The 27,019-nt window shown below is 38.6% G+C and overlaps 1 protein-coding gene across 1 annotated transcript; it reads right to left on the reverse strand.

Annotated features, from left to right (window-relative positions):
- Positions 1 to 618: 618 nt before the first annotated feature.
- Positions 619 to 22,181, reverse strand: MPP4 (MAGUK p55 scaffold protein 4). The gene is made up of 21 exons (XM_069022165.1): positions 22,127 to 22,181; positions 21,455 to 21,576; positions 20,464 to 20,541; positions 19,676 to 19,756; positions 19,052 to 19,183; positions 16,933 to 17,014; positions 15,732 to 15,817; positions 14,676 to 14,747; positions 14,044 to 14,240; positions 12,876 to 12,940; positions 12,074 to 12,091; positions 11,021 to 11,059; positions 10,272 to 10,292; positions 9,007 to 9,021; positions 7,510 to 7,551; positions 6,532 to 6,702; positions 5,692 to 5,772; positions 4,637 to 4,730; positions 3,711 to 3,819; positions 2,036 to 2,170; positions 619 to 1,045 (listed from the first exon to the last, which is right to left on the reverse strand). The coding sequence occupies exons 1-21, from the start codon at positions 22,158 to 22,160 to the stop codon at positions 854 to 856; spliced, it is 1,866 nt and encodes a 621-aa protein (XP_068878266.1). The 5' UTR covers positions 22,161 to 22,181; the 3' UTR covers positions 619 to 853.
- Positions 22,182 to 27,019: the final 4,838 nt, after the last annotated feature.

Consider the following 27,019-nt stretch of genomic DNA (forward strand, 5'->3'; position numbering starts at 1 on the left):
TCGGTCTCTCCCATTTTAACTCTAAACAGGGAATACAAGCCCTGGCTCTAGAACAAGCAGGCATCCCGGGGGCTGTAATATTTGACTTTAAATAATCTCTTTCTAGAGTGCTTAACTTGGTTTTGTTGATTTTCCTCCAAGATTAGGTAGGCCAACAAAATAACCATCTGTGTACCTCAGGGAGCAAGACAACTACAAATCGGAGGGAAAGAGAGTGAGGAACTTAACTTGCCACAAGCATTTTACCCTTTGATGAGGAGAGCATGCTACCACAGACCAAAGCAACAAGAGAAAGGGTTTCTGACGATTTTCCTCTTTGGTAAGTCCACGTTCTGCCAGTTTGTACTCACTTGAGTTGATGAAACAGAAAAGATTCATTACATGTATAATGAAGATAACTGGGTTTTGGAGTAATTCATGTTATGCCAACACCGCTCCGATCTTAAAAACCACATTCTGATTTAATATCATTTGTAAGAATGATACCATTTCAGAATGTAGAGGCATCACAGTACCAGAATGAGCATAATACAAAGAAAGGAAAGGACCTTTCTGAACTTACGTGTAAGTAAATAATGCAGATACATGCAACAAAATAGATTTTTCTTTATTCTTGTAATTGAGTGCTCACAATATTTCCTTTATTTTGGTACAAAAGTGGATGCAACTGTAACATAAAAAGCTCAAGAGCTACACAGAACATAGTATGATTATATCTCCCGTAGCAGCTTCTTTCCTAATCCTCTTCCAAATCCCTCACTTACAAAGATAAATTCTTGCAATCCTGACATTAGGATTATTCTTGAAGTAAAACATAAGCTGTAATCTTTCTGAAGCTGCCTGCTGCTCAGAATTAGGGCTGAGTGTCTGAGCATATCCATACCGCAGGGACCCACTGGGGCTCGACCTGTGCACGATGTACTGCAGACAGCAGCTGCGCAGATGCCTCTTGTAAATTGTCATTCACAATCACTTGATCAAAGAACTGACCAAACTGAGCTTCCATTTTCTTAGCCGAATCTTCCATCTCCTGTAAATCTTCTTCCTGTGAGACAGAGTAAGTCCAGAAAACTTCAGTGTTGTGTAGAGAAACATACCTGCGCAGCATCTGCAAAACAGCTTGGGCCACATAAACAAGAGGTCAATAAATAATGTCAGTCTACTTTATTTCATTTACAGTTTGCTGTAATAAAGTGCACCTTCTACAGTCAGTTCCAGGTCTGAAAAACAGAGCTGCCTGCCATATGCTTCCCAAGGAAGTGCCTTGTGTCTCAGTATGCTCCATTTACCTAAAAAAGTTATTCTAATGATGAGTGCTGGCAGAGAATGTTAAGGACTGGAAGGCAAATCTACTAATGCTTGTGGTTTTATTCCAAATTTTAGTTTATTTGGCCAGTGTCCATGTTACTTTCTGTCACAGCAATCATGACTCATTTCCACATAGTTATAGACTGAGGTGACCAAAACGTTAAGATGCTAAATTTGATTATGATTTGTGTGGAAACAATTGTGACAAAGTGCTGTATATATTCTAAATACAAGGTATGCATTTCCTGCAAGCAGGATCTGTGTTTTGTCTACAGAACTTAGTATAGGATTGATACTATCATTAAGCATACTGAAATAATAATACATTCTTATAACTGTGAAAAAATAATTTATTAAATTACTGAAGGAAGCACATTCCAAGTATTTCAATGCAAACAGTAAATATACATGTTGATTCAAATACTGGCACAAGGCAGCTAATTAAAACAAAAATATGCAATATACCTTCTCCTTTAAAGACATTTTGAAGCAAAATGCCTCAGCCCCCTAAATACAAATTACAACTCCTATGCTTCAAAGCCAATCTGGAGGGGGGGAAAGAAATCCCAACAAAATCTACAGAAAAAGGTAAGAATAATTAGATTTGATCCTAAAGACATAGTAGTATTTTTTTAAGAGTTAACATTGTAGCATAGTAGAATGCATTATGTTCTAATGACAGAATCTCAGATTAATAAACTCATTCTCTTTTATTCCCAAATCTCACCTTGAACTTCATGTTCACATAATAATCTGTAATGATCCTGGCATTTTTACGAGTCTGCCTCATGCAACCTATGCTGGGTGGCTTGATGAATATAATGTAGGGCTTTAGCTCATGAGTCCGGGCTATTTGTATACCCTGCAAAGGAAGAGTAAAATGAAGTATTTCCAGTGTATTCATCCCAGTTTTACTCCCATAAAAAGCCATTTGTTTACAACATACTTTTATCTCCAGACCTAGGAGACACCTTTTTCAGGAACACTTACTTGAAGATCTCACTAATAATCCCTGGACCAGACATTGTTAAGCAACTGTAGCATACAATCACTTAATTCTGCTTGGTAACCTTATTAGGAGATGCTTTCAATACCAGTGAATGATGGAACAGTGTCATTAACAGATCTCTACAATCAACCATATTAAAGATGCATTTGAAACCTGTTCTTTTTTAACTGTTAGGGAGCTACTTTTGGAAAAAGTACCTCTTTATTGTTCCACGCTGGAAGAAAATATCCTGCTTTCAGAACTCCTTGTACTGTGTAACATTTCCTAATGCTAGTAAGTATTTTTAAATTACTGCAGGGCAGTGGAGGGAATGAAAAAAAAAAGAAAAGCAAAAGAAAATCATAGCATGTAAAATTAGTCAAGCCACCAGATTTAAAATAAAGTATGGAACTCAGCAGTACTTCTGCTACCTCACTGCTCTTACTTCAAGTGGCAAAATTACACATCCCAAGTCCCAACACCCCACGTTTTCCCCTTTGCTTAAAAATGTAACACAAGAAACCCAAGGACAGTTTTAGATGTGAAGACTAAGGTGTGACCTAATCTGCCTCTTACAGCAGTTTCAGTTTTTGAGTAGTACCCCACAAATCTTGTAACTTAATTTCTGTTTTAAGCAGCACAAAACCCTGGCGGCCTAAGGCTCAGACACATTGGCTCTGCATAATTAGAGGGAAATATCCAAGAGTTACTGAGTTACGGTATCGCTCTTTACATTCAGTTAGAGGAGATGTTGAAACAGCACAGCCCAAACAGCTCCTAAGTACTAAATATGCAAGTAATTCAGAGAAGGTTAGCAGGATTTTGCTAGACACAGCTCTAAGTATCTTAGATATTTACAAGCTCAGGCTTTTATTAGCCTTATCTTCATCAGCAAATTCAGTGCGAAAATAGAAGGAAAAGTGAATAGCATCTAAGTGAAAAAGCAGGTTACTAACAGCTGTAACTTCTGGATAGGAATAAAGGCACAAAGACACACTAAAATTTTCAGCTTTTGCTTGATTACTTTAACTGTTGCTGCTTTTACCAAAGGGTGTTCTGAGATTGCTAACAGAAGGACAGAATTCTCAACTAATAGGGCTTGGAGGAGGAAGAAATCCATGCTACAGCTCTCCATGTGAAAGACTAATCCTTATTTTAAGTAAGTATGAAAACTCATTTCCATACCATCCAAACTGATAATGCAGCTGCTGGCTTGGTAAAAAATGAACTGTCAACATACTTGTCACTGTAGTACCACCACCACCCCCTAAGACACATGAAAAGAATAATCTATTATTAATAAGCACCATACGGTAAAGTGAAAAGACAAAGCAACAAACATGTTCCAAAGGCTCAAGAATGTAGAGAAAATTATTTTTCCTTCCAGAAGATTCCCTGCCCCTTTACCACTCACCTGTGGCTCTAAATCTATTACACAGATCTTTCCTGCATCAAGGACTGTTCGCACTGCATCAATACTGGTACCATACAGGTACCCTTTGTATTCCCCATATTCCAGCATTCTGCAACAGTGGTGAGGAAGAAGGAAAGTGAAAGAACATTTGAGTTTCAAAAAGGTTCAATTTAAAGGTGAAATCTTCAATTATAATCCAGTGATCAGGACTGAATGATCATAAAATGCAGTGAACACTGATGAACCTTCACACCTTTGCTCTTCCCTGCTACACTGGGCATAAAATCAAAACCATTACAGTTCAATGTCTCCAAAACATGCATTTTTTACTCATCGTGGTTTTATGAATTTTGTGATGAGAGGTTGTGATTTTACTTGTCAATGCTTGTCAATTACATGCCACAAATAATTTCTTAAATCTGAAGATCTCAAAGTACTTGGCACAGCTCAATGAGTGTAGCTTCTGTGGTGCTGAGCTGGTCTGTCTTAGATTATTGATGCATAGAAAGGAGCAGACACTTTTGAATATTTAGCCCTTACAGTTCAACTACTCATGTGTCATCACTGCAGAGATCCTGCAATGGAGTCATAGGTCAAGAACAGGTGTGATTCACTGCTAAATTTTCAAAAGCAGTCTGGTTTCCAGGAGAGTTAAACTTAAAAATTACAAGCACATCTAATGAGCTCAGAACTAGAGAGCCCATGTTCTTTTAGAAGGATTCTGAGATTAATTGTGGAGGAGCTATTTGCAACTGTATGAACACCATCTTGGAAGAAACAGTCTCAAGTAGTTTGACCCAGATTTACACCAAACATACACAATAAGAGTGGAGGAGCCCAGACTTGGGACCTAATTACAAAACTGTATTTTCTTGGATCGTGCTGCATTTTAAGTAATAAAAATGTAATTCATCTCTCCTACTCACCTGTGGCTATACACCATGTTTTCAAAAGTTTCCTTTGATACATAGTGATATTCACGACCATTCATTTCATAACTTTTCTGAACCCGAGTGGTGTCTGAAAGAAGATATAACAACACTCACAAAAAAAGCAGTTGCAACTAAATTATTGTAACTTTATAAGGGAAAATGAACTTCATGAAGAACTATCAATCAGTATTTTAATAAATAATAATATGAGTTATTTCCATATGTTAATCCAGAGCAAAAGCCCCATATACTGTAATGGTTTGCCAGTGGCAAGTCATTGAAAGTTATCAAAACACAACTGTACTTCTTGGAATGGAAGAGTAGTTTAATCCAAATAGATGTGATTCAAAGCAATCAGGAACTGCCTTGGAACTGGTTGCACAACTAATTTTACTCCTCAGAGGCAAAAAATTTTAAAGTTCATTCAGAAGAACCCCACAAGCTTCCCACACTTGCACTTTCCCCATATCTAGGATCTTAAGCACAAAGTCTTGAATTTTCAGCTAGCTTCAGATCCCTAATTTCCAGTTTGGTTATCTAAATTAGAAGAACCAAATGAGCAGAGGTAGAAATAATTTCAGTTGTTACATCAGAAGTTAAGCTGCGTAAGTCTCATCTGAGACTAGAAGGCTAATAAGGAAATCTGCAAAGCCTATTAAGCACCAACTTCTGTTGTCTTCATTCTCATATCTGAGCACTTAAACCCTAAGAACTTAAAATATCTCCAAGAAACGTGGTTTTTTTTTAATCTAGGAAAAGCAAACATCAAAATTAAACCAAATCATGCACATAACTTTCACCTTCATAAAGCTTTTAATGGTTTCAGAAGCTGGAACTTGAAAATACCTTTGGCTGATTTGCTAAAATGAGATAGATGGTATTTTAAACTAACCCTTATGAAAGCAAACAATACTGGCTTTCAGTAGAGCTGAAGAAACAGCCATAGAGCAAAGGGTTTATGAATGCACAAAGGCAAGAGGAAGGTACTTGGCATTTCCTATTCATGTTTGGATTGGGGTAGTGGAAGAAAGAGGAAAAGCATTACATACGAGGTGTGGCACTTTGAAACTCTCGTGGGTTACTTGTGATAAGCCTTCGCCGTAGCTCATTCACACCAACTCCTGCAGGACCTGGAAAGTTGGAAGAGCAACTAATATTACTGACAGGGTATGAATCACTCCCCAGCAATATAGCCATACCCAGGAGGCAACTCAGCAGTACTATTTTAAAAGAAAACACTTACCAAATACATCCAGACTTAGGATAGTGGATTTGCCTTTACTCAGTTTGCTTTATCAGGACCATAGAACAGTGCAGAACAGTAGCTTCCCTTCAGTCACTACAATTAAAGTCTCCTTGAGAGCCTGCAGCCCACTTAATACAGTATGTCCTATAACAAGCATTATTAAAGGCATCTTTCTATACTGTCCATTGAGATTGTTCTAGTCTGGAGTTAAATATTCTTATTACTGTTGTATTTATGCATTTAACACTGGTTGTAGAAATGCCTCCATGTAAATATGTTTTCTATTAAGTTACAAATGTTTTCTCATCATTTTCAGTCCCAGCTGAATATAAAACTGAACCACTTCCCTAATAAAATCCATTATCAAACAGCATTTGTAACTGTACGGCTTCTTCTAAGGACTCTATTATTATTGTTTTTAAACACTCACTATCTCAAGCGAAGAAGATGATACCTACATTAACCTCAGTAATGGGGTCAAATTACAATAATTCTTGAAGTGTTGCTTTGCGAGCTGCCTACACAGTCAGCAACCACTGCAATCAGCAGCAGGAAATCCCCGTGGATCAGACTGTGCGTGACTGTTTCCTCTCCTCTGGCAGAAGAGGGTGCAATTTGCCTGTGAAGGTTGTTAACCTCTTACCCACAAGGATAATCAGTCTGTGCCGGTCTGTTGGGTGCCGCTGGTACCTGACCACCTCTTCATAGGGAGCTGCCAGGGTGCTGTAGCAGCTGCTGGGGCACCGGGAGTAGCAGGACTGCTGGTTGAGCCGGGCCTTCCTGCGACACAGCCGCATGCTTCTGCGGAATCCAGCTGCAAGGGACAGAGGCATCAGTACTAGAAAATACACCAGAGATGTAGGCAACTATTCCTTTAGCCAAGAGGGCCTCTTTCTAAGCCACAGAACATACTACCTTTTTTGAGCTTTTTGCCAGGTGAAGGTTAGTGAATTTCGTTGCTGCACTTGATATGACAGCTTGGTAGAATCTCTGAGCATTAAATGACAGCTAGAGAGTAGGTAAAATCCCACTGAAAGTCATCTGAAAACTAGCCCAGAATGAAAGACTTCCAAAAGATCCCCAAACAGGCTGAAGGAGAAGTTTCTGACTACTTGAGGCATCTTTAGGGAACAGGTGAACTTTTTTTGATAGTGTAGGTGGTTCGCTCTCATGAGGCAAGTCTGGAACATTTGCACCAGCCTCCAGAATGTGTATTTTAAAGGTCACTATGGTTTAATAACCACAGGGGTAGCTTTGTTGCTCCACTTGACCATCCAACTCTGAAAACCTCACCTATAGGTGTACTTTTCTAATGAAAGCCCTCATGATTATTCTCAGTGGATGACAGACATTACTTTTGAGAAAAATGAATAATGAAGTCAAGTTTAAATAGCAGAGGCCAAGTCTCTGTAGAAACCTAACAGGATGAAAAATTTAAATGGAGAGATTGAGCATTATTAGGAGGAAAGAGATTTCTGGAAGTTTGGAAAACAGAGTAAGATTGTATTCCATTTAGTAAGTCTTTAGGTGATATAAAGAACAAACTATTTTATTTAACTTAAGACAAGCATTTAATCTAGATCAAGCTGCAAAGATTTTACTTATCTTTAGTCTTGCATACCAATAAAGACTCGTTGACCAAATTCACCAAATTCTTCCTCTTCTGGAATACAAAGAACAAATACTCATGAAATAAAAAAGAACAGGGAAAGCTTAAAAGCTAGATGGCTAACAATTATTGCTGATCCCAAGGAAAAAAGGGGTTTCAGTAAATATGTGGCAATATGATGCCTAATATAATTTTAAAAGCATGATACTCCATATCAAAATATTTCACATGACCAATGATCAATTCAAAAGGGTCATTGTGAGAAAAAATAAAAATATAAAGTCTTGGTATTTTCTAAATTAAATTTGAAATTTAACATTCTATTTGTTTCATTCCTAAGATATCTAGATACCAGACAATGCTTTAAAATTGAAATTAATGAAAAAAAACCTCCACATAATTTAAGCTTTTCAGGTGAAATCTTTCTTACAAGCACTCCTTAGTTAAAACAATAACTAACAGCAGCTCAAAATCAGAAACAAAAAATTTGTAACTCAGCTTCTGCCCCATATCATGTTTGGAAAATGCAACTTGTGTGTGCTCAGATGTTTCAGGCAAAATGAAGACCTGATTTTATTATTTATTTTTTCTTCATTGGATCAGTGGTATTTGTGCTCCAACATGTGAGCCTAACCAGTTTCCTCCAATTCTTTTTGTCCTCATTCTCATGCTGTTCCTCATAAAGACTTCACTATTCAAGTGAGACTTCTAAAACTCTGTATGTATTTTTTTTATTAAATCTCTCATATAAGGCTCAAACATACCAATTTTCCAATAAATCAATGTTCAGAAAGTTTAGAAACTATTTGAGAAAGGTGGTTTGAAAACAACCAAGGAAAAAAATGGTGCCAGTGTTTAGTTTTCTTTTCAAAAAGAACTCCTTATTTTCCCCTAATCACACATGTAGTCATCCAAGCTGTGTGCTCCCTTTATTTAGGCCTTGTTAAAGCAGGAGTGAGATACAGAAGACACAGGCATGTCTTTAAAAGCTGTATTCATTCCAAGGAAAAACATTATGTTCATAGCTTTGAAATGCTTTTGGCTCTAGACTCTTTGATTTACAGCTATCTTATAAGCATGGAAGTATTGAAACAAAATTAGATGCATGTTAATTGCTCTTTCACATCTATACACTCTTCATTATTTGTACCTTTACAAGACAGTTTTATTCCTACATTTCTATATGTACTAATAACTAGTTTATGACTATGGAAAAAGCTACTTGGCACAAAACTGCTCATTCAGGGCAATGTCCAGAGTTCAGTTGACACATGCCCATATAATTTCTATCTTCAGGTCTCTTGAGTCATCATTCAAATATGTTTAAATATTTCTGCTTTATCTACACTCTCTTCTATGGTATGGAGTGCAGTGTAGAATCCTACAGGGAACAAGCAATTCAGCTACTGGGTATTGCAAGAAGAGTGATAGTTCCTGGTAAAGCAATAAACAGATAAATTCTATTAGATTACTGTTTACAGGAGACAGGGAGAAAACAGTTATTGTTACCTTCTTTAAGCTCCTCTGCACATTCAGATAGAGACAGACATAAAACAATTAGTTTTGAGAAGACAGTCTATACTATGATCTAAAAAAAAATCCAACCAGCATTGTCCAACACATTTAGGGAAGGTAGAAAACAGGTACTGCAAACATTAAAATATGCTTCTTTAAGCATGAATTCTCAGTTCCCAAAGAATGCAAGACTCAACTGCAGCATCTATGTCAGTATTGTACTGCAAAATACATCTGCAACTAGTGGTTAAAGTAGAATGTAGGATAGCAAATATTTGCACCTTTATTCCTCTGACTCTGTGGCTACAGCAGAGAGCTGACTCAGCACTGAGCAGTGATCAGGATTTGCAACAGTAATCCCCAAGTGCAGCTGTCAGAAACATCCTAGCCTGAAAACAAAAGACTGCCCTGCAGACCTGCTGGTTCTGCCTTAAAAGCCTTGGGCATTGCTTGAGAGGTGGAAGAGAACAAACCACCTGTGGTAAGAGAAGAAGGTGCAGAAAGAAGAACTGGCAGAAGAACTCGGGACCTTGTGGAGAAGAGCAAGTGTAAGGTAGAATGACACTCTTCTCCACAAGGTTAACAAATACCTCAAATGAGAGGTTTAGCAGTAGTTTTATTTTAGGGGAGAAATTATCTATTTTAGAAGACTTAAGTTTTGCAGAACTCTCAACATGCTGTAAATAAGTAGCTGCTTCCTAAATGAAAAAAAAACCAAACCCCATATCATCTTGGTTAAAAAAAAAGTACTGATTGATTCTATTTTTAATACATAAATAATGAATTTTATAAGCATTTTTCTTTCCTGTATGCCAGCCATGCCCACAATCAGGAATCCAGAAGCAGCTTTCCTCTGTACCACATCAACTCCTACAGGCACTGGGGATTCAGGCCTCCACATTACTGAAGGTAATCCAATTATCTGCTGACATCAGTGCAGCCCCTGCTGTCACAGCTTGCACAGGTATAACTGATAAGGATTGGATAAATAGATCTGCTACTGATGCACGAGAAGAAACATTCACACTTGTGGGATAAGAGGACAGAAACCTTACTATTAAGGTAATCAGATAACAAGAGGAAGACTTAAAGCAACAAGATTTTACATAATGGCTCTTCAAGCCAGAATGGCTTCTGAAGCTAAAGTGGCATTTTGGTTTTTGCCACCTGCTTGTTTGCAAGACACTCGCTTGTCTCTGGACACCCTTCTCGAAGCAGAACAATAGCAAGGAATTTAGAGTTAGGTCAGAGGAACTTACCTGACTCAAATGTTTCTTCATCTTGTTTAGTAATCCAGATAGCAAAGATATTAAAATAAATTCAAAATTTAATTCTTTTCCTTCTAATGGATTTCAGAATCAGAAATCAGTTTTCCAGCTTCTGTCAGTCTCATATATACTCACATATACTTTCCCCAGCTCCCTCTACCCTGAGGTGGCAAAATACAGCTCACCGTACTTGAATTAACGCTTCATCTCTTTTCACACAGGCCTACAAGATCACGTCCCTCCATGAGAGCTTCTGAATTACCTTGAAGAAGGAAGAATGAACTGCACTGCTTTAGGGAGCAACTCAAGCTACCAATCTTCACACTTAGTGTTCACTAGTGAAAACCTATTCTTGCTCCTTGTTGCCCCAAGATCAGTATCTTGACAATGAATTGTGTGGGCTCTCCATGACCACAAAAATATGTGGCACTAAACATACAGTAGGCAAAAAACTAAGGTAACGTTACAGCCACTATCCAACACCTGAATCAAAGAGGTTGGATCTCATTCAAGCAGATATTTTTGTGCTGGTCAAAACACTTGACTATAAGCACTGTACGCCAGAACTGCAAACAGCTCATTTTAATACACTAATACTAGATGAGGTTTCCAGGGTATGAAAAATAGAATTTTCTACCATTAAGTTCACTAGGAGGATGGGTAGTTTTATCTAGCAAATGAGGCTTTTAACTAGCTACTGCCTTGAGGCAAGTAAAATAATCGCAAGTGAATTCAGTTACCTGTTTCCACACACTTTTCGTCAATCTGCATGTCGTCCTCTACAGATTAACACAAGGGAAAAAAATTCATCTGAATCAGAAAAACACTGAGGAGGAAAAACAGCCTTACAGATCTTACAAGACTGAACTCAGACATCAGAAAGAAGATATGTGAAACTTAGATCGCCTTTAGACATCTTTAAGGATTTTAACTGTTAACTCCAATTTACTGATGTTCCTTGTCTACAGTGAGCAAAAATCTCTTCTTGAGTGCTCTGAAGGGCTTGTGGCAGAGAGGCAAATGCATCTAACTTGAATTCTCCTCTTGAAATAATGAAAGGTTTAACATGGCTGTCAATCTGTTTATCCAGTAGATATCTATTTATTAAGTATTACCATGAGGGAATAGAATTTTCTGTCGTATAGCTTTTAAATATCTTTCCAACATGCTATACTCGAGGAAAGTGTTTTGCTTGGTTGATTTTATTATTATTTTTACAAGGAAGAAAAGGAAAATATCAATTCAGCTCTCTCTCAATCCCAAGACCACATCAATTTTTGTCCCTGAAATGTGATCACATGAGCTTGGGCAATCTCATGGGCTCACAATACTGCACTGTTTGTGTTTTGTTCTTGCACGCCCCTCCAGATAGGCCCAATAGCAGCTATTTTCCACTTACAGGGCAATTTTCAGAGTATCTGTCAATCACATTCCTCCCATATGTATCCTTTAAAGAAATACTCTCTTGGAGCTGCTCCAGGAGAGAAAGAGGGAGAAGAGAAAGAGGAAATGTCTTTCTTTCCTCAAAGAACCCATCCAAATGGTCACTTCCCTGACAGATAATGCGCAGCTAAAGTTTTTGCTTTAAGACAATGCATGCATCTACTACTTCAGGTAAAAAAAGGCTGGATTTCAATTATGTTAAGCACACAAAATGCCAAGAACTTGGGCTTCTTCTGCATGTATTTATCAAAATGCCTCATTTCCAACAACTTTTTAAAAAGCCTGTAAAACCATGTGTTATATTGGTTCTGGGTACAGAAATGCAATGCTGTCCAGATGGGATTTCCTACCTTCTTCCACAGTGCTTACTGCTCACAGCATATCCATTGAAGCAGATAAAATGCAACAAAATTATGGTGAAAGAGAGCCTCAGCTCTAGCAAACAAAGCAATCAGTGCAAGAAGAATCCTAGGGAATGAAACACATTCCCTCTGGGATTTATCATAAGAGAAAAATTTTATACTTGCATAAAGAACCATAGAAGAAAACAGGGAGAGAGGAAACAGGAAGAACATTCTTTTTCTGGGAATAATTGCATATTTACAGAAAGTTATAGTTGGCAGAGGATAACATTTCTGGATTGTTACCATGAATAAATTAAAGGACAGCATAGCTTATCTTAGGCCTCAAGAAAAGAAGTTCTATCTTTCTCTCAATAGCTTTGATGGCAAAGAAACATTCTAAACACTGTATGGCACTTTTCAGTGCAGAGCTGGTATCTGTGTCCCTGGAAAGCCAGGCCAGTACAATTGTCTCTTCAAGACTTAGAGCCAATTCTCCTGGAGAGAACTGGCTGACCTAGTGAGCTCCTAGATCGTAGAGACTTCAGAAGAAGTTGAATTCACAGCTTCTCTTATGGTCAGATCCCAAGTATGCTGGAGACAACCATCTCCACCATCAGTACTCCAGGTACAATTATCATCAAGTATTTGTTTTTCTAGGGATAGTTAACACACTTCTAAGGCTACAATATGGCTCCAGACACAATGTCTTTGAATTAGGCTGAGTTGTATAAGCTTCTATTTCAGTATGCCTGAAACAGAGACAAGATCTTTCTTTCCTACTGTATTACTCAAGTAATTTTTCACTCACACATTGATGATTTGAGACAGAGATGGGGCTGGAAGGGCTGAGACCACCAGAATTCTCGCTGCTTCCTACATAGAAATAAATTTATTACAGTTAAAGAAACAAAACAGTCCACAAGCACATTATGCTCCAGATTCACTGTTTACATGTAAGATCAATCAGTACTGAACTGAGAGAAGACAGCAAGAACTGAAACATTACCAATGTTTTAGCCCACTGCAAAATCCTGAAAGAAAACCAATATGCTATCAGAACTATTCTGAATTTCCAAATCAGCAGCCCAGAAGTATTAAGAGTTTATGTAAAAGTACAGGAAGATAAGCCATAGCGTGGTACAGACTCCTGGAAGTAGAAGAGTGTGCTACTGCTAGAGGTAGTAGTACTGCTGCCTCCATTACTACACAGAGCCTCTTGCTTGCAGCCTGAGTCACAACCCAGTTCGATTTCAACCTGCATTATACAGACCACAGGTAGGTTTATACATATATTGCAAAGTGAAGTTTATCATCTGCTATTGCATGGCCTTTTGTAATCCTGAGGGTACCACAGGACATGTGGTTAAAGGATCAAATTGAAAAGTTTGCTACAGCAGTGTAAGAACTCTTATTCTGAAAGCATGTAGTGTAAAAATAATGGTCTATTTATGCACAAAATAATAAGCAAGAGATCCTTGTTCTTCCTTGAGTGTTTGGGGTTTTTTCTCCTTTCTTTTAATCTGGCCTACTCAGCTTTGACCGAAGTTGAAGAGGTCACTCATGCATCACAAGACAGCTTTAAAAAAATACTATGCTTTTAGTATCCTGCTCCTCCCCTTGCTTTTTTTGTTCTCATCATACATGATGGTCCTTTAATAGTCGGGGCCCGCAATTTCCACACATCTTGCAGCTGCTACACTCCACTAGATGTCTTAGCAACCAGCATGGAGACTGGACAAGTGCTGCAAATTTCCTAAATGGCAATTTGAGATTATACAGGTGCTTTCAAAAGCTTGTTCTCACACAGGTGCTCTTAAGGGAAAAAGAGCAAGAAGCCAGAGATCAGAAAGAAAGAGGAAGGATGATTGTCAGATCTGAATCATACTGCTACAAAACTTGTGAAAATTTTAAAGAACAAAATGTGAATAACTGGCTAATTTTTGAACCAGAAATCAGGAAAATGATGATTTCTTTACCTTTTAAGAAGATGATTTGAGGGTATGAGTCCAGCACAGGCACTGAGATCTGAAACCTTCCTGGCCTGCCACCAGAGAGCATCATTCTGGTCCACAATCTGGAGTATTTCACCCCTCTTAAAAGGCAAACCTGCATCAGCACATGGTATGGCAGGATCTTGCAAGGGCCAGTAATCTGCCATTGCTCGCACATAAAGCTGGTAAAGAAAATACACAAGAGTAAGCAGAAGCCAAGTTTAGAACAGATACAACACGAGCTTTACAATCACGGGGCCAGATAGTGCTGCATCTTCAGTCAATTAATGATGAAGTCAAGTTTTAAAAACCAGATCAAGCCCTAAACCCTCTCTGTCCATTAAATGAGGAAAAAGCCTCATTTGTCTCATACATTATGAAAAGAACTGACCTTCAACTTGTAGATCACTCTGAAAGTGCCTTCATTACACAATAACATTTTCACTTACTGTCTTTACTGCTTCAGCAACAACATATTGATGTCAGGTGAGAGGTGGCCATAAAGGCAAGTAACACTTTGGGGATTGCAATAAACTTCCAGGCAACACCATGTCTTTGTATCACACAATTAGGCACTACTGTTATCAATCTGGAAAAAGAAAAATAATGTTTCTTACTGTTGTTTGGTTGCTGACAGGCCGATCGGAAACTGGAATTAATTTGAACATAATTGTCCCCTGAGACAGGGCCTAAATGATTAGAAAATAATTTAAATATGGTTGGTATTCAACACAAGTAATCAAACATAGGCAAGACAAGCTTGACACAGCATGGTTTTGAGGCTACTGTAATGTCTGTGTTACAGATAGAATTCAGGTAGACAGAGTTGATGTGACAATACTGTATTTTTTCCAAAAGGAAACTCAAGAATGAAACACCAAAGTTTTGCTAACTATTTTTAATTTAATGTAACCTATGTTTCACTGTAAGTATATGTAATTTCAACATTAATTCATACCAAATTTTTCTACTGAAATCTTATTTAAATTAGCAGCAGGGTCTGATAGATGGATGATATAAAGGGGGAGGAACATCATTTAATAATTAGGCATTCCAATAGAGTTTGTATTTCTTATACCTAGTAATGGTACAGCCAGGGCAATAGCACATAGGCTTGATACGATTACACATAGAAATACCTCACTGGCTGGCACTTAACACTTAGCAGTCAAGAACCCTGGAAAATTGTGGGCAAAATGACAAACAACAGGGACATCTCAACAGATTTCTTCATGAGAATTTTGACAACAGTAATTACAGTGCCCTTTTTTTGCAAGGTGAGATGTGTAGTTTACAAGCTCATTCACTCTGCTTTAGTGCATTTTGTAACACAGACTTATTACAACAGCAGCTTTCCACTACTTTCTTGTGGAATATTAACTGAGTGGCACTTGGGGAAAAATTATGAATCAGTGAAGTCTACTTCACTGATAAATTAGTATTTTTCCCAGAAGCTGCAGGTGTCCAGAATTTCTGTCCAGAACAGAAGTTAGATTTAATTCTGGTTTCATGTATTCTGATTTCATGAGTAGTTGTGAACTTCATTCACAGTAAGGAAACAGCCTGAAATTTTAACAGAAAATTCAGATTTTCTCCTGTACAAGAGTGTGTAAAAGAGTGAGCATACAAATAATCTTAAGGTACAAAGTAGAAATTTTAAAAATATTAAATACCAGAATATTAATGACTTGCTCAGGCTCAAGTCCCTCAACAGGAACTCCATTTACTTCCACCAGTTTGTCTCCAGCATACAGCAACCCTACCATGAAAACAAATATGAAAACAGCAGCAGGAGTTTTATCACAGGATGATTTATCTTGGATAGGCAAGGCAGGGTCACAGAGAAATACCACAGGTTTGAAAGTCAGCATTAAAATTTTCCATACACCACGTATGCAGGAAAGGATTTTGGATTCAGGCTGCATTGCCCCTGGATGGGACTGCACACTGCTGTGGCTTGCAAGAAGCTTGCATGCTTCAGTTTTCTTATTTCTTCCCACTCCCTCATACGACATCTTCACAATCTACTGACAATTTGCCTTAAAATTAGCACAGACATTTTAATATTGCTCCATTTCCCAAAGTAACTTATGAACCTGTTCTATATTAATAGACCATGAGACATGGAATCAGACCCTTAAAAACTCCAGGTGCAGTGGGAGATCCTGGAACTCCTCTCTGTCCTTTACAGTAAAGTCTTCACGATATTGTTTTCTTTCCCATGTTCCTTTAACTCAATTAAAACATTAGTCGAACTAGGAACTCAATCGGCTATTTTCTGCAAGTTGGGTTTTCTTCTGTATACAAAGGCCAGAAAATACTAAAAGGAGCTATTTTATAATGATTACAGTTGAATTTTACTTCTGATGTTTTACATTTTAGTTACATTTCCTAAAGGACATGGAATACATTCAATTCTAGGATGACAAAGTAGTAACATTTCCAAGGAAACTCTTCACAAGATTGCTTAGCTACTAGTGCTAAGCAAAGTGTTTAGTAGACTAGTGCCAAAAAATATTATTCCTCAAAGCCAATTATCTTCTAGAATCACAAACTATTGATGTTTACCATTTCTCCATTAGGGAATGAGCTGCAGTTCATACTACAATGCAATTTGGGCACCAGGTATTGGTGCCAGGAATACATAATGAAAACGGGATTTGTACCTCAACTCAGTCTAAACCAGAAAATTCATCTGAAAATTTTTGAAGCCAGAATCAAAATCACTGCAATGTTTCACTGTCTACAGTGCTGTCCCATATAGACATCATCTTGCTTTATAATGGAAGATTAATTGTAGAAGCTATTATCTTACTTCAAATGTCTTATTTCAAATTCAGTTTTATGTATCACTTTGTTTCAAATTCCACGTACCACTTCTGTCTGCCAGCCCACCATGGATCACACGGGCAACCGTTATGTCACCTGTTATCTCATGGCGTTTAATGGTGGCACCCTGGCAGATAAGAACAAAGAAAAAACACATTGATCACTGAAGGACCCCAGTAAGTTTCCTTTCATACCACAAGTCTGATCTTCACACTGACAAAAAGGCATTGAGGGATACAGCCTTTTTACCACAACATGGATATAGCAATAACCACAGAATCACAGAATATGCTGATTTGGAAGGGACCACAAGGATCACAGAGTCCAACTCCTGGCCCTGCACAGCACCACCCTCAGGAGTCACACCATGTGTCTGGGAGCATTGTCCAAACACTTCTCGAGCTCTGTCCGGCTTGGTGCTGTGACCACTTCCCTGGGGAGCCTGTTCCAGTGCCCAGCCACCCTCTGGGTGAAAGAACCTTTTTCTGGTATCCAACCTAAACCTCCCCTGACACAACTTCAGGCCACTCCCTCGGGTCCTGTCACTGGTCATCACACAGAAGAGATCAGTGTCTGCCTCTCCTCTTCCCCTCACGAGGAAGTTGTGACTGCAATGAGATCTCCCCTCAATGTCCTCTTCTCCAGGCTGGATAGACCAAGTGACCTCAGCCATTCCTCATATAGCTTCCCTTCCAGGCCCTTCACCATCTTCATGGCCCTTCTTTGGACACTTTCTAACAGCTTCATTTCTTTCTTATATTGTGACACCCAAAACTGCCCCCAGCACTCGAGGTGAGGCCGCTCCAGTGCAGAGCAGAGCGGGACAATCCTCTCCCCTGCCTGGCTGGTGATGCTGTGCCTGATGCCCCCCAGGATACGCTGGGCTCTCCTGGCTGCCAGGGCACTGCTGAGTCACATCCAACTTGCTATTGACCTGGACCCCAGGTCCCTTTCCATGGCACTGCTCTCCAGCACCTCATTCTCCTGTCTGTCCATACATCCAGGGTTGCCCCATCCCAGGTGCAGAATCCAGCACTTTCCCTTGTTGAACTTCACATGGTTGGTGACTTCCCAGCCTTCTCCTTTGTCGTGGTCTCTCTGCAGGGCCTCCCTGCCCTCAAGGGAGTCAACAACTCCTCCCAGTTTTGTATCATCTGTGAACTTCCTCAGTATCCTTTCCAGTCCTGTGTCCAAGTCATTCATGAAGATGTTAATGAGCACAGGGCTGAGGATGGAGCCCCTACAGAACCCCACTAGTGACAGGTCCCCAGTCTGATGTCACCCCAGTCACTATTACCCTTTTTGTCCTACCCATGAGCCAGTTGCTCACCCACTGCATGATGTGTTTATCCAGCTGTGTGCTGGACATTTTGTCCAGAAGGATACTCTGAGAGACAGTATCGAAAGCTTTACTGAATTCCAAAAGGATTACATCAACTGGCTTCCCCTGATCAGCTAGGTGGGTTACCTTGTCATAAAAGGAAATCAGGTTTGATAAGCAGGACTTTTCCCCCTTGTGAAGCCATGCTGGCTGTGACCAATGACTGTGTTGTCTCTCAGGTGTTTTTCAATACCTCCCAGAATAATCTTCTCCATAACTTTACCAGGCACTGAAGTGAGACTGACAGGCCTGTAGTTTCCAGGGTCGTAATGTATTAGTACTAAGTCCTCAATGTCTTCAACTTCCATCACACTAAAATAACCTCATGGATTGACAGTAAGAAATCTTTTCTATCTCCAATATTACAGCTATCTTTTCCTAAAACAGATGAGCTAAACTATACAATTGTTGCTGCTTATAAGTACAAATGATTTCTGAAGAACTTTCAAAGTCTCTCCTCCCTTCCTTTCTGTTTGAGCCATGGGAATAACTCTCAATCCAGTTTGGTTTTATCTCATATAATGAAAATGCATCTGCCAAATGTTCAAACCCTGAGCAGACAAGGAATCAAACAACCTGTTCTCGTTATACCCTCACTGTGCAGGGCTAGATGGTCTCCTCAGGTCCTTTCTAATCTCAACAATTCTTGTGATTCTGTAAAATCTGGACAAGAATGCACACAATTCCCATGACATTCCTGGGAAGAAACCAATATGCATCTGATGCATTATCAGTTCTTGTCTAAGTTAAAATAACTTGACAGACACAAGGAAGCTCCCTTACCAGAGGCTGGTTGTTTTTCACTAAGCAGACAATCCTCATAGCTTCTTCATTTTCAGGTATGTTGTCTGGCAGTGGTGGAAGGGTTGGTTCAAAATCTTTCTGGGCCACAGTATCATGAGCAGATAGCAAGGCCTGTTACAAATGAAAACAAGCAAACCAACCAACCCATAAGCAAGGATCATACAGTAGCAGAACTTTAAACAGTGACTGGCCAGAAAATAGAAATCAGTGAATGTATTCCTGTGTGAACATAAGATCCCTTGCACACACTGACATTTTCTTCTTTCCACCAGGAAAATCAAACTGTGAAAGTTTTAAGAACAGTTCCTCTATTTCTTGTGGAAAACTTACAAAAGATGAAATATTTCTATTTGGAGCTCTGCCCATAATTTAAAACTTTGTAAGAAACATCTTTCAAGCACAGCCTTAAGTAAAATGCAGCCCACTGCAGGTACTTCAGATACACAGTCCACATTTGATCTCATGATCAGATTAGTTCATCATTAGTTAACTATGTCTCTTCTGGCTCCTTTACCAGTTCTTGTATTTCCATCCATTTCCATTTCCATTCCCACTGCAGAGAGCTCCATGAGCAAACTTTTTCTTTCCTTACGCAGGACTTGCCTTTAAGTGTGGAGAACGCAGTAGCCGTCTTAGCTCTTTGATCTCTCCTGACTGAGGGGCTTCACGCAGTAATTCTACCACCTGATAATTGTAAGAGAGAAAGCACAGAGAAGGATTCTAGAGGACAATTAGTTTAGAAAGCTCTACATTGAATGTAAAGGAATATGGTATGGAGACAGTGTTAAGCTCCCCCACATTATATGACTCAGAGGATGTCCATATGGTTTGCTCTAGAACTGGACAATATGACCACAGCTGCACTACACTCAGCCAGGCTTAATTTAGTTCAGGCACAGTGCCACGTGCTCTAAATCAGTTTTTGCTCCCATCCCTCAACCAATTTCATCACTAGTCGCAGTTTCTCTACTTCGTCATTAACTCTCCCACTAATTAAAAGATTAAGAATTCAGCTATTATGATTAGAAAAATCTAAAAAGCTTTTCAATATCCTCATGTCAGGCTGCTTGATTGTAGCCATAACACTGAACCACACAGTTACATGGGAAGAAAAATACACAGTCAGTGATTAAACAATTAGTGTTTCTGTTCATTACACGGGCCAGGATTCGTGTAGTCCAGCAACCACAGCTGTGCCCATTTCTCATGCCCCCCCTCTTACCACAGTAAGGGCTGTTGAGCAGTTTTACAGATGTGCAAGGAGAGTTTCAAGTTTATATACTGTATTTAGACCTGAGACACAGAATAAATACCAGAACACTTATCTGCAGTGGAGTTCATTCATTTGGTATGAGTAAGTAAAGCAATAAACTGTGTATACACAGTCTCACCTCTCGACTCAATGCACGTGCCTGCAGCGTGACAGGAGCTGGTCTTTTTCCAAGATAATGTTGGAGGCATTCATAAATCTGTTTCATGCCATGACAGACAAAACAAGGCAATGATAACATTGACCAGTTCACATGATCATATAGATACATACATGACAGGCAATGGACAACACTCTATTTCTGGAAACTTCTCAGTCCAACTATAGCCCCAGAGTCTGCAATCTAAATTCTTAACATCTAATGCATCTGGAATTTAGTCTTGAACTCAATGCCTCTCTGTATTGCCAGCTAGCTAGCCAGTTACCTTGTAGTTTTGAATTTTCCTAGAAGAAAAGCTGTCTACACAGGTCAACAGCCTGATAGAGCCAATTCTCTGATTTGTAATCTGTTTTCTTCCTCTAGTTGAAGGCATAATTAGCAAAGTAAATTTAACTTAAAACAAATTGCTGTATTTAAAATGCCCTTATGGGCATCTTTAAAATGTAAAGATTTTTAAAACCTTTTTTAGAGAAAAGCAGAATTTGTACAGAATTTGTCTCAGAGATAAAATTCTTCCCAAGATAGAAACACCAGTCAAAACTCTGTTCTCTGACTATATAAGATTTTCAGTTACACATCAGATGAGTGGGATGCAAAATAAAAAAATACAATGTCCCAGGCCCAGAAGTGGGATGCATGGCCATACAGAAATTTAAGAACAGAAAAGACAGCTGAGCAATGCTGTGTTTAGTCCGTGTCCCCTGGCCTTAACACTGACATGTAAAGTAGAAGAGCTTGAATAGCTAGGACATTTTGGAAGAGAATACTTTATTCTCCTTTAAAGCAAAAGTGGTTTTGTCTACTGTGACTGCTGATGCTAGGACTGACATAAGAACTATCAGCACTTCGTGTAAATAAGCATTTATTGTCCTGATATGGCAAAATCAAGTAGCTATTCCCTAGAGATTGTTCTCCAGGTAACCTTTGTTTTCATAGCTGTGTGTTAATTTACCTTTAGCAGTGCTTGCAGCCAGCGAGATCTGAGCAGGTCATACAACATGCCAACACCATTGACATCTCTCTTACAGAGCAAACTGAGTTCTTGCAGCGCTGGAGTCAGAACATGAGATACACCTGAGCCCAAGACACAGAAAAGCACAAGACACTTCAGTACGAAAAGAAGACCAACCAAAGCCAAACAGTGATCCAGGCCTTTGAAATGCACCTTTCCTCAATCTGTACTTCTAAGAAATGCACAGACATTTCCTGTCTGCTTTGGTTTTTTTCTGGCAATCAACTCTGTTGCATGAGTTATTTTACCATTTATTAGCCAGCAGGGTATGGTCAATACTAGCAATTTGCAACTGACCTGTGAGAAAATCATACAGGCAATCTCACATGTATCAGTCTGGGTTCAAGCTCATACCTCCTACTGAGAAGAGGTGAAACAACAAAAAACTCCTTGGCTTTATAAGCCAGGAACAAATGCCAGGTATTCTCCTCTGATACTCTCTTAAGTTAACGGCATACCGCCACTGAACATCAAGAATCATTCCAATTAATAAGTAGTAATACTTCAGACATCTTAATCTCTCTCATGACTCAATGGAAGAAGAGTCACAAAGATCAAGGAATAAAACTTTTTTCAAAAGAAAGTAAACTGAAAAAGAGGTGCAAAAGTTACCATTATCTTTACTGCTGACTGTTGGCACCTCCATCTTCTCCTTTATTCAAGGATATTCCACCCACTTTGAATAGTGCATTCACACCACGTTGGTTTCACAAAGATAGATGCTGAACTAGGGAAAAGAGTACCCTCATATCAGAATACTGTCAGGTATCTTACATTGATAAGAAAGCAGAATTTAAAACAAAGTGGGGGGGGCAATAATTTGTATTTAAAGTGCACAACAGGTGTCAAAAATAAATTAAATACATGAGTCCCACCTGTAAATTCAGCTACCCAGTAGCATCCAAGATACAGACAGACAAACCTCAACTGGAATATGACATTTTAATCTCTTTATGGAATTGTAATTTGCTTGCTTCATTAAGTCATCTAAAACAAAAAGCTGTTTGGTCCATCTTCTGGCTCTCCAGCTTAAGTGTACTACCATGGAAAGTCTTACTTTTTTTCTAAAGACTTAAATCTTGTTTCATATCAATATAGCTTAGAAAAAATCATTTTGAAGGACACATTACATTTAATTCCTCTTGATATTGACCTAATATTAAAAGTGAAAGACTGGAGTTTCTACTGAATTTTCATTCAGTAGACATGATTTAGAGAAGACATGATTTAGAAAAAGGGGATCCCTGTCTCTATCATTATTTGAGTTTAAGGTCTTTGAAGGATTTGTTCCACAAAGATTTCATTATTTTTCTCTATTTCCTCACAGTGAATTAAAACACAAAAACCCCAAGCCCAGATTAAAAAAAACCCACTCCTTACTTTGCTGGTATCATCATCTCTCTCAGGCAATAGGTTGCCACTTTTAGAGATGGAATCAAAGAAGTTATTTGCTAATCTAAAGATGTGTTGCTGATTTCTTTAATTATAAAAAGCGCATATACTACCTTATTTTTTTTTCTTTAAATTTTAAAATCAGCATTTTTAACCAATGCAGGTACACACCACTTATTAATTAATATGTATCCATGTTGCATGACCTTTCCACATATAAAATATAAGCCTTCTAAAATTTTCTTTCAAATTCCTTCTCTCCCTTAAAATTCTGTGATAACCTATCACTAACCTATAATGTTCTCTTAAATTAAAACTGGAAGAAGTTCTTCAATCTGCTGTTCATGGCAAACAGTGCAGTACTGGATCGCTTCAGGGAATTCTCTGAACTCTTCTTCTCAAAGTATTATGAAAATTCCCCAGGGAACACCACACAATGCATTTATACCCTAAAGCATCAAGAATCTCTGTATGAAAGCTCTTAAGTAATTCAAAATCTTCATTACATCCTATCTGATTTAACTTCAAATCACACTTGATACAAGTTTAAAGATACTGTCATGGTTATCAGTGTTGTAGATTACTCCTAAAGAATTAAATATTTCAGCTGGCCACTGAAGAGATGACTTGGACTACAAATCAAAAAAAGTAACATCAAACGTCTGAGCACCTCAGCCAATAGCGACCCCCAGTGTGACTCACTGAATGCTTTACCAAATTCTGCTAAATACACAGTAGTTTATCCCCTGGATTAATAAAGTAAAAAGGCAGCCATTTTCCTCTAGATTGCTCTGTAGATAGAAAACAGCAAAGGTACAAGCAGGAAAAGTATTATCTTGATCTGCTTACAAAAGCAGAAGGCATTACTGTCACTTTTACTGCACTTAATACTTATTTTTAGAACATGCTTCCCCTCTCTCCTGTTAAATCATAAAATTGTTTTCAAAAGGCAGGGGAAATTAAGGGAGAAAAAAAAATCAGAAGTTATGAGATTATGACTCAAACATTTTGTTACTGAGTCTGCACAATTAATTTCAAGTTATTTCTATGGAATACATCTTACTGAAATTCTAATCTGAAGACTGCTTTTAAAATTATGATTTATTCTTTTAAAGACTCACAAAAATATAGTTTGATCCTCACCCAATACAACTGGGGTTTGAGCTGCAATTATTTAATGTTTTTCAATGGTATCAGTTCTTTTCCTTTAAGAATTTGCCTTCCCTGTTTTTAAGCTTAGTTGATCTGCCTAATGATGGATTTAACAAAGCAGGACATATAAATCTGTCATGAAAACCTGTTTCTTCATTGAGACAAAGCAAATGGAAACAAAGAACAACATTTCTGGAGATGCTAAAAATATTTCAGATTCTGCTGAAGCACAAGCAATATCGTTAGCCCTTTAAAATACTGACAGATTAATTTTTTCCCCATAGAGCATTGCAGCATCTGGTATCAGTACAGCTTCCATAGAGAACAGATGTGAGAGCAACTTGAGTGTGTTTAGAAATTTTGGACAGTTTATCTTGAAGGTTAACCTCAGATTTTCCAAAAAACTGGGAAAGCTACTGAAGGGTGATTGCTTTCCTTGTTGGGTGAAACCCTCAGCTACAGCTCTCAGAGTTCTAGGAATAATAATAAACATGCAGTAACCCTTCCATCCATTGCTGTCATCTTAAACTACAGAGTTTATGCTTGCACTAACAGAAGCAGCATTTTAGCATCAAAATCTGTCAAGTTCTTAACACCACAGCTCACCTCAGCCATAAATTAGTAGCTGTTTCATATTTACACACAACAAAAGGAAAACAGCTTCCAACTGTGAAGCCTGGTTTCAGAAGCTGTCAGCAGCAACAGATGCTGAAAAAGTCATTACCAGAAGAGAGGAAGAGTATCTTACTTCTTTAGAAAGAGACCTTCTGGATTGCTTGCTTAAGGGCAAAGGTCAGAGTTCAAACAAACTTAGAATTACTACTGTGCCTTTATTTCCAAAGACATATCTACGCAGACTATAAGGCTGGAGCTCAGCATCTCCTCATCCAAGGATCTAAATAAATTAGATGGAAATTCTTGCTAAAAGGCTTACCTGACTAATCTCCCAGGCAGTGTAAGGGCCTTCCTTCCCATTCACGTGTATTGCAGGCAATTACAGATGCTCATTAATAGAAGACATCTCTCTTTGCCTGTTGTTAGAGACAGAACTGGATATCCACACTGACTGTGCGAGAATTTGAGTCAAAATCAGTCAGTCACCTCACATCTACAAGCATCTGTTATCCCAGATTTGGGCTACAGGGCTTCCTTCAGCAGCAGAGTATGAAATTCCTTGAACCTATTTGTCAGACAGACCAGAAGGTCTTATTGATACAAGGCTAGAGCTGCAAGGGAACCTAAGCCCTGTTTTTAGTGAAATTTCAGAATTGACTTTAAGTGGACAATTTTGCATCTTGTCAAGCCTCTAAAGGGGACAACACCAGAGAACCTGACATCCAGAACATCACCCCCCTGCTCTTATACACTTTGGTTAATATGTTTGACTTGAGCACTTCTTACAAGGAAAACTACTCCTATCTTTAAATTTGCCAAAATTAATGATTTGGCATATTGAAGACTGCAAATCAGCTCGAGAGTAAGAAATACTCTGAGAAAGCTTTCACTGCAAATAAACCACAGTAGAGAGATTCAGCAACTCAAACCACATGCCCTGTTCAAGACTTTTTTGTTCTGCATTAAATAAGTTTAATTGGGCCAGTGGCATCACTGAAGTCTGTCAGCTTCCTTTTCTAGTCAGTGTAAAGAATCATCTTGCTTTTTGTACACTTTTTGAGACTTTAAAGTGCTTTAGCTAAAACAGCAACCCTACATATTAGTGGAATAAATTGATATATTTTAAGCCTTTGAAACCATTTATCCTTATCTCAACCCAAGCACCACTTAATGCAAGTCAGAGGCAGTAGAGTTTTACAAGAAAAAGACAGAAAAAATGTTATATTCACACCAAGCATTCTGTGAGATTTCACAGAATCCTACCTGCATACATGAGGTAATTTATGCTACTACTCTTTGTACTCAGATCTTCCTAATGGTGGTTTATTCTGCCTCCCTCTAAAGCACAGCCTTAGAGCTGCAGTGGTGGTGTGAGTACCTTGTTTACATGGGATAAACCGCTAGAACATCACTTCCTAAAAGAGCAGCACTCAGAGAACACTTGATGCAGCACACTGCAGTCATGAGGGGCAGCCAGCTTTACTTCCAGCTGTTTATTGCCAACAGCTTGGGCTTACTGAGAAGAAAGCAACCAACCAAAACCCCTTAAAAAAACAACCAACCACCATATTTATACTAAATCTTAGAAGTACGTGGCTAAGTAGCTCAAAGAAAGGATTTGTTTTACAGTCCCATATCAGTGATACATTTTTCTACATTATCTCTCAACATACAAGAACAGGTAGTTTTATAACCTACTTCTAAAAAACAGGTACAGTTTTTGAAGATTAGGAGAGAGGAAAAAAATCCCTTTCAAGCTCCTACTCCCTATTCATACACCCCTCTAATATTTGGCTAATGGGAATTAAACAGATATTAGACGTTTAAATAGGTTTGCTGTATCTATGAGAGGAAACAAATTTCCGAGTTACATGGGGGAAATGCATCCTTGCAGTAAAATGGTTTCAGTACAGTGCAAATTTTCTTACCTGCAAACCCCACAGAATACGCCATGTTCAGCTCATGCAGAATTTCCAGAGGGAAAGAGTATTTGTTGGATGCTAGTACAGCAAGTAACCTCACTGCCCCAGCTAATCTATGGACATCCTCTCCTTTCTAATCCGCAGAAACCTAACCTTAGAACTACTCATTACCAGGGAGAAGAGAACAAATCCCCTTAACCCTTTTCTTGCATAAAAAAACTACTTTACATCGTCTCTTGCTTAAATAGTTTCTTGTTCTCATCAACTTTCCCAGTCAATAGGGTGCTCATCACTTGGGGTCTGGCTGCAGCTACCGTGCCTGTGATTAAAGTGAGAATCTGTAACACCAGAGCATTGATCTTCTGTTGCTGGTTACAGGATTTCTGCTGCAGCACAGGAAATACGTGGCTTTCCATTTAAAGAA

The sequence above is a fragment of the Aphelocoma coerulescens genome, chromosome 7 (genome assembly GCF_041296385.1).
Source record: "Aphelocoma coerulescens isolate FSJ_1873_10779 chromosome 7, UR_Acoe_1.0, whole genome shotgun sequence".
Taxonomy (NCBI): domain Eukaryota; kingdom Metazoa; phylum Chordata; class Aves; order Passeriformes; family Corvidae; genus Aphelocoma; species Aphelocoma coerulescens.

Bases quoted from the DNA above. Each gene is read 5' to 3' on its own strand.
- MPP4 (XM_069022165.1), bottom strand. From the start codon at position 22,160: ATGGAGGTGCCAACAGTCAGCAGTAAAGATAATG. The intron at 6,703-7,509 runs GTATGCAAGACT...TGTCCCTTGCAG, and splicing joins TGGTCAACGAGTCTTTATTG to CTGGATTCCGCAGAAGCATG. The intron at 1,046-2,035 runs GTGAGATTTGGG...TCTGTCTCACAG, and splicing joins ATGTGAACATGAAGTTCAAG to GAAGAAGATTTACAGGAGAT.